The sequence below is a fragment of the Prunus persica genome, chromosome G4 (genome assembly GCF_000346465.2).
Source record: "Prunus persica cultivar Lovell chromosome G4, Prunus_persica_NCBIv2, whole genome shotgun sequence".
Classification (NCBI taxonomy): Eukaryota; Viridiplantae; Streptophyta; class Magnoliopsida; order Rosales; family Rosaceae; genus Prunus; species Prunus persica.
This window is the reverse complement of record NC_034012.1, coordinates 12,261,116-12,276,717: the sequence shown is the minus strand read 5'-3', so window position 1 is coordinate 12,276,717 and position 15,602 is coordinate 12,261,116. Positions and strand designations below refer to the sequence as shown.

General features: G+C 37.5%; 1 protein-coding gene and 1 pseudogene across 3 annotated transcripts; one reads left to right on the top strand and one right to left on the bottom strand.

Moving 5' to 3' along the window:
- LOC109948858 ((-)-germacrene D synthase-like) lies at positions 1,648-5,594 on the top strand. 3 transcript variants are annotated; one of them, XM_020562605.1, is made up of 8 exons: positions 1,648-1,716; positions 1,806-2,147; positions 2,332-2,611; positions 2,709-3,087; positions 3,175-3,393; positions 4,190-4,328; positions 4,652-4,897; positions 4,987-5,594. In XM_020562605.1, the coding sequence occupies exons 2-8, from the start codon at positions 2,019-2,021 to the stop codon at positions 5,278-5,280; spliced, it is 1,686 nt and encodes a 561-aa protein (XP_020418194.1). In that variant the 5' UTR covers positions 1,648-1,716; positions 1,806-2,018; the 3' UTR covers positions 5,281-5,594. The 3 variants fall into 3 exon arrangements, with proteins under 3 accessions (XP_020418194.1, XP_020418193.1, XP_020418195.1); XM_020562604.1 differs by having other exon boundaries at positions 2,706-3,087; XM_020562606.1 differs by lacking the exon at positions 3,175-3,393 and having other exon boundaries at positions 2,706-3,087.
- Positions 12,235-14,712, bottom strand: LOC18781069 (annotated as a pseudogene).

Here is a 15,602-nt window from a genome sequence, read left to right as displayed (position 1 = left end):
TCGACTATTTTCTAGAACTTTAGCAGACTAAACACGTCTGTTTTTATTGTTTTCCGACGTTGTTTTATTTAACAACGTCTAATATTTATCGTCGTTGTTTGTTTCTGAAAATATGACGTATAAATTTTGTAATACGACTCTCATATATTTGTAACCGACGTTGTTTCGTTTTTCAACGTCTACTCTATAAATACATACGTCGTAAATAATGACACTGACAACTATTTCCACGTCATCTTTTATCGAAAAATCGAAGTGGAAAATTAATTTTACGACGGCTGTTTTTATATATGCGACGTAGTAGGTATCAATAACGTCGTCTTCTAATGTATTTAAAGACGTCAAATTTTTTATTGTCGTGAAAATGATATTTAACGGCGTCGTATTTTTATTTTCGTCGTTGTATGTCTATCTTGCGGCCTTGTTCTCTTAATATGTGTCATATTTTTCCTTTTTAACGACGGTTTTTTTAGAGAGTTGGTCGTCTATTCTCATCCTCGACTGCTTTTTTAGATTTTTTTGCAGTACAAAGACGTCGTTTTGTATTTGTTGATGACGTTGTATATTTTAACAACGACGGTTATTTAGCGTCGTGGTTTATGAGGGAAAAGATGACGGTGGATTCCACGACCATTGAAAAACCGAATACACGACGGTGATTTACCGTCGTCTTTTTGCTTTTTTGTAGTAGTGAGGTTAGGCAATTTAGGCAAGTTGCTTATTTCCTTGGGCTCATGCATAATATGCTGCTAATTAATGCGATCTAACATTTCCCTAATTGGTTAGTTATTGTAATGAATCTTCTAGGCCAGAACACGGGTGGGCACAACATACAGATTTGGCAAGTTAGGCAAGCTATTACTTTCCTTGGGCTCATGCATGTGCTGCAAGTTAGGCAAGCTAATACTTTCCTTGGGCATGCGCTGCAGGTTAGGCAAGCTACTACTTTCCTTGGGCTCATGCATGCGCTGCAGGTTAGGCAAGCTACTACGTACTTTCCTTGGGCTCATGCAGGTTAGGCAAGGTACAACTTTCCTTGGGCTCATGCATGCGCTGCAGGTTAGGCAAGCTACTACTTTCCTTGGGCTCATGCATGTCCTACAGGTTAGGCAAGCTAATACTTTACTTGGGCTCATGCATGCGCTGCAGTTTAGGCAAGTTGCTTATTTCCTTGGGCTCATGCATAATATGCTGCTAATGAATGCGATCTAACATTTCCCTGATCGGTTATTTATTGTAATGAATCTTCTAGGCTAGAATATGGGTGGACACAACACACAGGTCACTAGAAAATTGACTCTGATGTCAAGTTAAACAGTATGGGGTATGTATTGAGAGTATTTGTCCCACATTGAAATGTTAAGGGACCTAGCCTGGGTTTATAAGGAGTTGGGCTACTCCCTCCATTGCCAATTGATTTTAGGGTGGAACCTCAACTTCCTTCATGGTATTAGAGCAAGGCTTCACATATTGGGCCCAACGGCCACACATGCTCCCACGTCACCCAATATGTGTTGTCCAATGTGTTAGGCTTGAAAGTTCGCCACACGTGCGGGGGCGTGTTGAGAGTATTTGTCCTACATTGAAATGTTAAGGAACCTAGCTTGGGTTTATAAGGAGTTGGGCTACTCCCCCCATTGCCAATTGGTTTTTAGGTAGAACCTCAACTCTTTATCAATACTTGGCAGACTCATGGGTGACATGAAGTCCCATAAGGTACATGTTAATATAAATGCAACCTTTTCTTTTTTATTTATTTCCCCATACCCCTTTTAACCTTAAAATTCATGTCTATATTTGCGTAGTTTGAACAAAAGAGAGGACATATTGCCTCAGCTGTGGAATGCTACATGAAAGAGTATGGTGCCACAGAAGAAGAAACGATAATTGAACTCAGAGCAGCCCACTAATAGATGTTCCACTATAAATAGCACAATACAACACCCCTTCAACTCATAGCAGCCCTTGATACATTCAATTAAGAGCACATTGATCGTTTCCTCGCACTTAGGAATAAAATGTCTGCTCAAGTTTTAGCTGCATACCAAGTTCAAAGCCTGAATGCGACTCCTGATCATGTTAAGCGACGTTTAGCTAATTTCTCTCCCAGCACTTGGGGCGATTATTTTCTATCATATGCTTCTGTGGTAGGAAATTAATTAATCCTAACAATTATTTATGGGCTAATAATACTCATCATGTGCTATAGCTGCGTCGTATATTTTGAATATTTTATTATTATAAATTAATTTTGATTAATAGTTCTAACTTCCATGCACAACGAATGAAGGTCATACTTTTCATAATATCCTTTTCAATTTGTTCGTGTAGGAAACAGATATCAAAGCAGAGCAAGATGTCCAAGAACTGAAGGAAAAAGTGAAGGGGATGATAATGGCTCCAATGCTTAAAAATCCATCAAAAAAATTAGAGTTAATTGATGAGATTCAGCGGTTTGGTGTCTCCCGCCATTTCGAAAATGAAGTTGAGGAAGTTTTGCAGCAAATTCACAAGAACTCTTACGGCGGTGATGAAGAAAATGATTTTGACCTTTTCACAACTGCTCTCCGTTTCCGTTTGCTTAGACAGCACGGTTATGAGGTTTCATGCAGTCAGTCCTCTCTCTCTCTCTCTCTCTCTCTCTCTCTCTCTCTCTCTCTCTCTCTCTCTCTCTCTCTCTTATATGTTTTGTTTCATGCGGCTAGCAGACATGTTCAACAAGTTCAAGGACGAGGACGGGAAATTTAAGGAAACACTTGTGGATGATGTAGTAGGACTGTTGAGCTTGTACGAATCCACGCATCTTAGGATGCATGGAGAGGATTTACTGGATGAGGCGCTCACCTTCACCACAACTCATCTTGAGTCAGTGGAAGCGCACCGTTTAAGCCCCTTGCTTGCAAAACAAGTAACCCATGCCTTGTATCAACCATTCTGGAAGGGCTGCCAAAGGCCAGAAGCAAGGCGTTACTTGGCTATCTTTGAGGAGGAACCTCATCCGGCAAACGAAACTCTCCTAACTTTGGCAAAGTTGGATTTCAACCTAGTGCAGCAAGTCCATCAGAAAGAACTAAGTGAAATTTCAAGGTTAATTAATATACATACATACATATATATTAGTGTTCATCAATATACTAATTAAGTTATTATTATGTAATTAAATGATAAATTCAGGTGGTGGAAGGATTTGGACTTTGTAAACAAGCTTCCTTTTGCAAGAGACAGAGTAGTTGAGTGCTACTTTTGGGCTCTGGGAACCTACTTTGAGCCCCAATATTGCTTTGCTAGGACATCATTAAGCAAAGTCATTGCTGTGATAACCGCTATTGATGACATTTATGATGTGTATGGCACACAAGAGGAGCTAGAGCTCTTTACTGAAGCTGTTGAAAGGTTTATTGAAATAGAAACCCAATTAATTTATAAGTTGTTTAGAGCATCCACAATCATGCTCTCTATTTTTTAGTTAAATTTTAGCTAAAAACATATAAAAGTTATTTTAGGAGCTCTCTATAAAATTTAAACTTCAATCATGCTCTCTAGTTTAGGAAGTCATAAATGCTATAACTTTCTTTTTATTGGTCCATCTCTATTATAAAATAAAATAAAAAAATAGTTTGTACTAAATAAAGGTTTGAAATACTCATTAAATAAAGTAGCATTAAATTATAGGGAACAACTATGAGTCATTTCTCTCTCTTCAGATAGAGGAGCTCCTAGAGGTCTTCCTATTTTAGGAGGTGGATAGAGAGCATGGTTAGAGTTGTATTTTTACAATTCCTCCCTAAAATTTTGTCTTAGATTAGTCATTTATCCTCCTCTAAATGCTGATTAAGTCATCACTATATCCAGGGGTGGTCTTGAGATTTTGAGAGCTTTGTGCTAAACTTAAGCCCTCACATAATCTAATATAAAAATACTAAAAAAAAAATTTGCCATAACGTAACTAATTTTTTATAACTAAAATTCATCATCAATTAGCATGTAATAACAAATACAAATCAAATTCATAAACTTTTTAATTTTTTCCTTTGATAAAGTTAAATATACTATTCGGTTAAAAAATAAAAAGAGTTCACAAGAAAGAAGAAGGAATGAATATTATATCCAGTAGCCAATTATCCTTCTCTAATTACTGATTAAGTCATCACTAGTCTATATCTTATTATTTACTTATTTTAATCATCAGGTGGGACATTTCAGCTATGGACCAACTGCCAGAGTATATGAAAGTCTGTTATGGAGCAATGTTGGATGTATACACTGAATTTGAAGAAAAGCTTGGAAAAGAGGGAAATTTATATCGCATCCACTATGCGAGAGAAGCAGTAAGCCTCATTAATATTTTTTAGATTACAGAGTTGCAAGAACATAAATTAGTATTCTAGTTAATTTCCAAGTTTATATATGCACAAATAGTAGTTGATATCTTACATTTCTTTTGGGTCGGGCTTCAGCCCTATCTAGACAGGTTTGAGTGCATGCATGACTCGGTCCGATCTAAATTTAAAAAAAAGGCCAGGGAATATAAGTATTTTTTATTTTTTTATTTATAACTTTTTGGGTTGGATGCTTTTAATTCTAATAAAATATAAGTTCTCATGATGTTATTGCATAGAAAGTAAATAGAGATCGTATTTTAATTTCGTAGATGAAATGTCATGTTAGAGGTTACTTTGATGAAGCCAAATGGCTCCACCAGAAATACACACCAACAATGGATGAATATATGGCAGTCGCACTTGGTACATCCTACAAGATGCCATTAACCACATCCTTTATTGGAATGAGAGATATTGTCACAAAAGAGTCCTTGGATTGGGTTCTCAGTGACCCTAAGATTGTGAACTCTTTATCAATACTTGGCAGACTCATGGATGACATGAAGTCCCATAAGGTACGTATTAGTATAAATGCAGCCTTTCGTTTTTATTTATTTCCCCATACCCCCTTTTAACCTTAAAATTCATGTCTATATTGACGTAGTTTGAGCAAAAGAGAGAACATGTTGCCTCAGTTGTGGAATGCTACATGAAAGAGTATGGTGCCACAGAAGAAGAAACGATAATCGAACTCGGAAAACAAGTAAATAAGGCATGGAAGGACATAAATGAAGGGTGGATCAACCTCACCACCATCCCTATGCCACTACGGTTGAGAATTCTGAATTTTGCACGTACCAATGAACTTATGTACAAGCATGAAGATGCCTTCACTCATGCTGGAGTTGTACTTAAGGATCTTCTGGTGTCTCTGTTTGTCAACCCTGTGCCCATATAGGCCTAAAATCAAATTTGGTCTTCTTGTCTTTGCTATAAAGAATAAGGTCTCCACAAGTCATGTCTTTGCTTTATGGTTTTTAAAAATAGTAATTTGGTTTGTTTTGGGTCATTTGTAGTCATGGGCGTTACTCAGAATAAGACTACACTATTTGTACTGTATTGACCCTTTGTTTGTCAGCCCATTTAGTACTTTAGATTTTATGTGTCATAGATTAGTTTGCAATTGATGTTCTGAATAGAACAAAGTCAGGTTGGAGTCCATATTGTATCATTCAGTAGTTGTATTTTAACATTTATACTCTTCTTTTTTTATTGTTAACAACAAGGGAAAGAAAACAAAAAAAATATGTCAAAAAACAAAAAAAAAAGGAAACATGTCAAAAAACAAGTTTTCTTCAATCAATCAAAAAAAATTGTAGGGTATGTTTTCACCCACTCAAAACAAAACAAAAAAAGTTCACGTCTTCTTCTTCCTCTTCTATTTTCTCAAATTGAAACATTAAAACTTTTATGAATTGGATTTATGATTGCCATTGCATGCTAATAGATGATGAATTTTAGTTATTAAAAAAAGTTACAATGATATTACATCATCGCAAATTTTTTTTATAAATATTTTCATATTACATTATGTGAGGGCTCTCGTTTAAGTTTTGCACAGGACCCTTAAAATCTCAAGTCGGCCTTGCTCTCTATGCCCCTACAATACAAACTTTTATGAGCTGGACCAAAATACATGAGTTCCTCCGTATACATTTGTTACATACGCATAGCCCAATCCACTTTTTAACTCCATAGCCTAAAAGCCAAACCTCTTTTTTACGAGTAATTTTTGTATGCTCCGAGTACACCATGTATACATGCGACATGCGGAAATATTCTCCAATACACTTGTATTAGATGGTACACGAGTCAACTTGTGTACACAGAAGAACATAAAAAAATTTCTCCTTTCTTACGATGTAAGAAATAAATTAATACATAAATAACCGAGACATAGTTATTGGCATATTTGTGCAGCACATCCCTTCAACAATCAGGAAAAAGAAAAATAAGTAAGTATCAAATTTAAGATTAACGACCTTTTCAAGTAGTAAATAAATGCATTTTATACCCACAAGTCCCTTGTAATTTAAAATATCGCTTGTATTTAAAAAAAAAAAAAAAGCATACAATTAAATGCATATATTTGTGAGACATTGGATTCACACAATGAGCGTTGCAGCATATCTCTGAGCTACTGCATCTCTTCCCACAAGAACCACAGTTGGATATGTCTGTCCTTATATCCACACATTTTTTGTTGTGGCAATCTGGCCCTGCGCTGCCTTCAGTTTCTCTACAAGCAAGAGGGTGTTGGTCGCATCCACCACCACCCCGACCCGGAGACGACTGAGAGGCAAGGAACCGGCTTGTTGACAGAGATAGTAATGGCTAAAGCCATAATGAGCATCGCTAGCATAAAAAAAACTTGGAGAGATTTCATAATCATGTAATATACAGCTAGGCTAGCTACTACTTTGTGTGTGTATATGACCGCTTAACTTGATGAAGAAACATGCATAAAACAACTTAGAGATTGATCATTATTGGTGAGCTGCAACTTAGAGAATCAAGAAATATGCTGCTAATTAATGCGATCTAACATTTCCCTGATCGGTTATTTATTGTAACGAATCTTCTAGTCTCGTTTGGTCTTTTTTGACTGTGCGTATTTGTGAAAATCCAAAAACTGCATAAAAACATAAATAAACTCCAAATGATCCATAAACAAATGTACTAATTAAACGTAAACTGCACAACAATTTTCTGAAAAAACCAATTCTACCGAAACCACTGCATGGCATTCTACTTTTATAACAAAGTAATATAGATGTCATCCACCTCCAAAACAACAATTGATCATCCACCTATTGGAATTTTAAAAAAGAGGTTTTAAAAATTTAACTGTTTTGATTGATTTAATTATTTTGGTTGTTTTATTTTATTTATGGTGGGTGTTATAATTATTTAATATTCAGGTTTTATTTCTATATTGAATGCCTTAATTTTCTGGTTGGTGAACTTTTCTGGTTGGTGAAGGTTACATGTTATTGGATGCCTAAAAAGGTCACTCCTCCTTCACATTTGTTACAACCACAATACACCATTAGAATATCACATACCACAATCACCACCACAAACTAATTCTCTCATTTTCTACTTTATATTATTATTTTGGCAATGGTTCTGTGACTTGGATACTTATATCCATCTATGAATGTGCTCATAGCGGATCTTGAGTTTGTGTACAAGGGGTCGTATCTTGGAGTCTTATAGACCGTCAATACCTGCACGTAGGGAGGCTACAAAGGCTTTAGGACAGCATCTTTAACGTGCTTTACCGTACCAAACTCACCTTCTTACTTATTATTTATTTTCCTTTTACTTACCTATTATTTTGTTTTCTTCAATTTCATTGTACTTTAAAAGCTTTCCAATTTGTTTATATGTTATTTATAATATAAATTTTTTTGTATTTGGCTTTACAGAAAAGGAAAACTATATTTTTTTATAACAATATAACAAATATAATCCTTTAAAAAAATAAAACTGGAATCAACTACTACTTTTACAACAAAATAATGTAGATATCAATGAAGTAAAATGAAAATAGAAACTTCAATCATTTACAACTCTAAGAAAAACACAACATACAAGCAAACCAATACACTATCATAAACACCTAAAGAAGTTAGGTCCATAAGACATTTCCATCTAACTCACTCCCTAAAGAGTTTCGAGTCATATGATCATTCAATTGGGCATTGACAATCCACAAATATTGGTATACATTGTATTTGCTTAATTGAGAGGATGATTGGTCTCGAGTCATTTGTGTAGAGACACTAAGATAAGCGTATGGGTGTTTACTAGAGAGTAAATTCACTGAATGCGATCAACCTATAGATCTTGTATGGAAGTTTTGCTTACATATCAAACAAAATTTTTATAGTAGCAATAATGTAAATTAGTCCTCGACTTGAGGCACTACAAAATAGTTGAGTTCCCTAGAGAGCATGACTCTAAGGTATGGTTGGGGTTCATGATCAATTCATGGAGGCATATGAGTGTACAAAAAGGGATATATACCCTCAGTAAAGAGGGAGAATGCTGTGACGATATGATGTAGGAGTCTTCGGGCCAAGCACCGGTATGATTGAGAATAGTGATTCCAATCACACTTGTATGAATCATATAAGCTTTGAGTTCACATTAGGGGCTTGACATATTTTTCATACCATAATGATGTGACCAAGAGCATTGAGTTCGAGAAGGACCGTATTACATTGTAATTCCAACTACAGGTTCTCTACTTTATTCTACATTGGTTTGGGTAACCGTGACATATTGCTAGACGTTATTCACTGTTTGTGGAAGCCTTTAGGACATGTCATAACTTGGTCCTCACAGTAGGAAGAATTAAAAAAGTGTTTTAATTCACAATCGATTAAGAGTATGAATTGATCACTGCCTTGCCAATTAGAACCTAATGGATCGCACACCCATAAAGGTGAGAAATGAAAAAATAATTTGAAGATGAGGAGCAAGAATTAATTAGTTAACAAAGATTAATTAATTAATCAAGACTTGGGAATTTTATTGGGCCTTCAAGGCCTATTGGCTTGTAGCATAATGGATTTGACCCATTTGATGACTCACATGAATCATTATGTTGGATATGGGTCATAGATGACACAACTTAAAATGCCTGACATAGCTTTAACCTTTTTGTACCAAGAATGCTATTATGGCACTATCTCAAGTCAATTCTCCAAAAATTGTATTTCGATAACATTTAATTCCTTTTCATACCGTTGTTTGATAACTACTAAACTGGTTACGTACCTATCTACAAGTTGTGTTTGGTTTATATAAAGTGGCATCTAAAATTTGATTGGCAATAATTGAAGACGACAAACGGTATCCAACCTTGTGATCCCTGCTAATGAGTTCGCATCTTTTCACGGTATCCAACCATTGACCTTTTTTTAAAATATATAATGGAGTTCACAGTTTGCAACATAGAACATGAAATAAAGGATGATCCAGAATATGTATAAAAAATATATTCCACATAAAAAAAATATTTGGATCCATAATAATGGGTTAGCGTGCAATAAATAATGTATAAAAAAAATTACAGGTAGACCAAAAATAAGGAAAACATAAAATATAAAAAACATAAAGCTATTGTAATTATTTTACGGAAGTGTCGGTTTATTTGTAGCATGCGTGGTAGGTACGACTATTTTTTTCTTTTTTTAATACCTTGGATGCTTATATGCATTAACATATAGTATTGATAATGGCTCATATCATTACTGTGAGCCAAGTCTATTAGAGAACACCACGTGGTTGTAGTTGTGATGAGTTACCTTTAATACTGGCCTGATCAGATTTGGTACCCCCGGGGGTCAATAAAAGGCCTCCCAGCGAAGATTTGAAGGGACAAAGGTCGAATCAGTGCTCGGGCATTTGAACACCGACCCGACCACTATGGTGCCGTGTTCAACCAGAGGAGCATTAATGATTAGCAGGCATGATCAGACCCCTGTCAAGTCAAACACTCCACCTCTTTGATAAACAGCCTGGCAAGTGAGATAGATCAATTAATGTACATCCCATCCAAGACCAAGTGTCGCCTTACCCTTTGATCGTCGAGTGAACAGGCTGGTGATGGAGAGGGATCATTTAATATACCTCTCATCCAAAGCCACATGTCACTTCGTCACACAATCCCTGTCAGATAGTATGGTGATAAGAACAAATCATTTAATGTGTCTAGTCCTACCAGGGGAAAGGAAGATAAATATCCCCTCCTTAAGTATCTATGTCTCTCCTTCTCCCCCTATAAATACCCCTCACCTATCCATGAACAAAGGTAATAAAGATTCTCACCTGAAAAACCCTACATCCTTTTCTCCATCTCTAAATAGCTTTCGACTTAGCCATCGGAAAGGGCTCAACTGGGACCAACCCCATTTCGCTCCTATTCTAATAACTGATCGAAGTGTGCAAGTCTTCTCCAAAAGGCATTATCACCAACAGATCAGGTATAGGCCCAGGCCTCCATCCAAGTTCAGGCCATACAGCATACAAGAAGGATACATGGTTTACATTTGGCGCAGTCTGTGGGAATTTATTTACGAATAGAAGTCGCATTTCCTCATCCATCTGAGCTCCGAAGCGAGCAAAACCAAACCATGCTGAAAAATCAGCCCCTCAAAAAGAAAACCTCCTCGGGCATGTTAGGGAGAAACGCCTAGAGGCCAAAGAAAGAGAGCCTGAAGTCTGATTGCCTGAAGAATTTGGAGGAGAAGATTAACCGAATTCTGAAGGGCGTAAAGGATGTATAGAATCTCAGCAACAGCCTTCGCTCGCAAAACGAAATACTGCAAAAAAACCACGCAGAGATGGCAGATTGGGTGGACTAGCAACAAGACCCCGAGTTGACTGGTACCAAGGATACCAGCGGAACCTCGTCCACGTCGGCGGAGGCTGAGACATCAAAGCGAGTGGCGATCGACACGAAGAACATATTGAAGGAGAAAAAACCCTGGCGGGAGCGCAACAAAACGCCTGGTAGGAAGTTTACACAAAGGAAATGCCCAGATTGGCTCTAAGGAAGCCGAGGAGGAAGTCGATGGCATCACCTCCAAACTCAAAGACCTGGTCACCGGCGAGTTAAAAAGAGTGTGAGATCGGCTTGGGCAGGTAGAGAAATCTAAAATGCCCAGAGTACCAGAATTCACCGAAGAGGAAATCCCACTGCCATATACCCGCGACCTACTAGACACTAAGGTAGTGGGAGATTCGAAGGCTCTGAAGATCCCCTTGTACGATAGGATGACCAACCCATATGACCATCTGGATAACTTCCGCTATGCCATTGAGGGACACAGCCCAAACGAGGCGACCAAATGTCGCCTCTTCCCGACAACGCTCAAAGGCCTGGCCACGAGTTGGTTTAAGTGACTCGCCCCAGAGTTTATTAGCTCCTTCACCGAGCTCAGGAAGGTCTTCTTAGAAAGATAAATGATCATTTCTAATCGGCTATACACCGCGAATAACTTATCCACGGTCAAACAATGACCTGACGAGAAACTCAGAGACTACATCACTCGATTCAACAACGAGTACGCACGTTGTGACGAGTGCGATGAGGCCACAACACACAATGCGTTTATGGGTGGAATTTAGGGAGGAGACTTTTACTTCTCCCTCACCAAGAAACCCCCAGAGACATACAAAGACCTCCTCTGCGAAGCCATCAGTTACTCGCGTGCCAAGTAGTTGAACCTCGCTAGGAAAACCACTGCCGGGTCGGTCTCGAACACCCACATCCCATGCCAGCCCAAAGAAAATAGACCTAATGATTACGCCTATAAATACTCCTCACCTATCTCTCGACAAAGGTAATAAAGATTGTCACCTGAAAAACTCTACATCCTTTCTCCATCTCTAAATAGCTTCTGACTTAGCCATCGGAGAGGATCAACTAGGACCAACCCCAGTTCGCTCTGATTCTGATAACTGTTCGAAGTGTGCAGGTTTTCTCCAAAAGGCATTATCACCAAGAGATCCGGTATAGGCCCAGGCCTCTATCCAGGTTTAGGCCATACAATATACAAGAAGGATACACGGTGTACAAATAAGATTGACTCAAATCAGGTCATAAAATTATGGTAATTATGCGTTTTTGGCGTCCCTTAATTATATCCTTTAAATAAATAAATAAAAGACAAAGTGAGAGTTTATTAGAAAATCCTTTCATGGGAAACCAAACAATGGACATTTCAACAACTAAATCCTCAGTGAGACCACAAGCAATTCCACACTTTTCTTAATAGATACATATTTATATCAATACCATTATTTCAAATTTTGATTACCAAATAATAGCTTAAGATATGATAATTTCTTATTTGTTGTGAATAAACGAAATCTAGTTCGGATACACCAACACTATATTAGCCCAAATATGGAATAGCAACAACTTTAAGAGGATATACTTTGCGAACGCTTGCCCCAGTAGATTCAGTCATGTCTAAGTCCTCCCCTCTTGCGCCATCAGGCAGCGCCCAGTCGAACTTGTGCACTAAATTTGCCAAAGCAATCTCTTGGACAGCCATGGCAAACTGAATTCCTGGGCAAACTCTTCTGCCAGCCCCAAATGGAATGTAGTGGAAGTAATTACCTTTATAATCTAAGGCACTGTCCAAGAACCTTTCTGGCTCGAACTCCTCTGGTTTGTTGTATGACTTGGGATCTCTTCCAATTTGCCATGCATTCACTATAACTTGTGTGTTGGCATTAATGTCGTAGCCATTTATTTGTGCATCTTGGGTCGATAGCCTGGGCAATAGCAATGGAATTGAAGGATGTAGGCGAAGAGTCTCCTTGATAACTGCCTTCAAGTTGTGCATTCCAACCAAATCATCCTCTCTAATTATGTCTGTTTTCTTGCCCACTATCCCCCGTACCTCATTCTGCAATTTTACCATGATTCTTGGATGCCTTAAAAGCTCGGACATTGTCCACTCTAGGAGTGTAAATGAGGTATCAGTGCCACCAACAAACACATCCTACAAGAATTTTAATGGTAAAAATCGATTAAAAGTTAATGGAAAATTATATATAAACCCCAAAGAATTGGGGTTAGGATGTTATCTATCTATATATCTATACATATAAAAAGGTAGAAGGCTTGAAACATTCAAAAACCCTGAAAATACTCCTGCTTCAAAGAATTTTTTTTATTTTTATACAAGAGATGTTCAACTCTAAATTATAGGGAGGGAGATTCGAACTCGGGTGCAGAGTGGGAGCACATCCGCTCTAGCCAACTTGGCTAAGCCCATATGTGCTCTTCAAAGAAATATTAGAACACCACAATCTAATATAAGTTGAATTTTTAAATAGCTAAAATTACTAAAATACCCATGTCAAGTCAACAAATTAACGGTGTTACCAAAGAAATTGACGGAATGAGTGAATGTCAAACACGAAATGAAAGCATAGGGGGCACATTGACTTAGTTGAAATTGTAGGGACAAATTGAGATTTTCGGTACAACATAAGAGGCATATCAATAAATAAGCCTTAAAAATATCAAATTAGTCCAAAATGTTTGACTTATATTAGTTTTTTACAAAATGTTTTCTTTTTAATATTACTAGTCTCTTGTCACACAACACATCTTTTTCTTTCTGTTTCTTGGCTGGCTAGCACGAGTTTGACAATAAAAAATTTCAGATATGGTTCAATTTTGGTTAAAACTTATTTATTTCTTTAGATATGATCACATAACAAGCATATTGTAACATCATTCTTCGAACAAACTGAGTAATTCTAGCATTACTATGGTGAGAAAGATAAGACAACCCAACACCACTATGCATGTAACAGAAAGAGAGAGAGAGAGAGAGAGAGAGAGTTAATTACCAAGATGATAGCCTTGATGCTAACTCTGTCAATAGGAGAATCAGCCTGAAGGCAAAGCAGAACGTCCACAAGATCCTTTTGGTCCTCATTCTTGGTAAGACCACGAAATTCATCTATATGCTCTTGAACAACTATTTCTAAAAACTCATAAAACCGTTTAGCCAGATAGTCAAACTTGGCGTCCAAACCATTGAGACGGGCGATCCAGGCAAACCATTGATACGCCACATCACCAACGTCAGCTCCCCGGCAAGCTTCTTAAACGTCCTCCCACGTTCCCCGCCATCGCTGTACTTCCTCCCAAGAGCTACTCTACAGATAACATCATTCGTAAGCGTCTCGAGCATTTCACTTAAATTAACCGCTGATGATATTGATGAGGAGGGGGATGAGGAGCAGTGCTTAGTTATATTGTCGATCATGGATTTAGTTTCCTCTTCTCTTACGCCACGAAAAGAACGAACCCTTGTGTTGCCAAGGAGATTTAAGACGCATATACTTTTCATCTGCCTCCAATACTCACCATAAGGAGCCGAGGCCACGTCTTTGAAGTTGTAGCAAAACTTCTTGAAGAAGGTGTTCTTGGGTCTGTTGGCGAATGTGATGTCATGGGTTTTCATGATCTCGCGGGCAGTCTCATCTGAGGAGACCACAAGGACCGGCACACTTCCGAAATGGAGGAGCATGAGCGGCCCGTGGCGTTGAGCTAGGGTTTGAAGAGAGCGCTGAAGGTGCTGGCCTAGTTGGTGAAGGTTTCCAATGATGGGTTTGCGGAAGTGGAGAACCATTTGTATATAAGGATGAGGAAAATTGCAAGAAGTGCTAAATACTTGAAGGAAAAAGGTTGCAACAAGCTTGAGAAGGTTTCATTCAGGAGATTTAACATCTTCTTCCACTTCTTAATTATTTAGGTGGTGTTGTGTTTGTGCTTCACAAATAAAAAGTTTGTAGGGTGCTCCATATATAAGATCACCCCGGACTTTTTGGATGAAAATATCAGGTGAACACCTATTAAAAAATGATAAATTAATGATTTTTTTATTATTCTGTGTGCAGGAACTAATAATAATTATTGGATAATAAAAACGAATATGTTTTTGTTGGGATGCTCTATAAAATAAAACACCTTACCAATAATAAAAACCAATATAAGTAAACCAATCGAGACAAGTATGACATATTGGGAAAAATATTAGGACTTCTTGGAAATAGGTCCAATTTTATTAAGATATAATGGACGCAGGACATTAATTGTTTATTGTTGATTATAGTCTATAAATCCAGTAATGTGGCAAAGTAAGCAAATCTTATGTCCACAAGATTTAAGATATTTAGAGCATCCACAACGGGCTCCCTAAACCACATTCTTAGACAAATTTTAGAGAGGAATTGGAAAAATACAACTCCAACTATACTCCCTATCCACCTTCTAAGAGCATCTACAATCATGCTGGAGGTGGATAGTGAGCATGGTTGGAGTTATATTTTTCCAATTACTCCCTAAAATTTGTCTAAAGAGTTGATTTAGGGAGGCCATTGTGGATGCCCTAAAATAGGGAGACTTTTAGGAGCTCGTAAATCCGAGGAGAGAAAAAGGACTTTTAGTGGCTCCCTATAAGTTAATGCTGCTTTGTTTTATGCATAGTTTAAACTTTTAAGTAATGCTAACTACTTATATATATATATATATATACAGTCCTGATCTCTTGGACTACAGGGGTCCAAGAGATTTGTGGTCACTCACCGTTGGATGTAAATTCAACGGTTCACTCACTCTTGCACTCCTTTTAAGAAACTTTTTTGAACTATTGGATTAATATCCAATGGTGGGTG

Bases quoted from the DNA above. Each gene is read 5' to 3' on its own strand.
- LOC109948858 (XM_020562604.1), top strand. From the start codon at position 2,019: ATGTCTGCTCAAGTTTTAGCTGCATACCAAGTTCAAAGCCTGAATGCG. The intron at 2,148-2,331 runs GTAGGAAATTAA...TTGTTCGTGTAG, and splicing joins TTCTATCATATGCTTCTGTG to GAAACAGATATCAAAGCAGA. The intron at 4,329-4,651 runs GTAAGCCTCATT...TTAATTTCGTAG, and splicing joins TCCACTATGCGAGAGAAGCA to ATGAAATGTCATGTTAGAGG.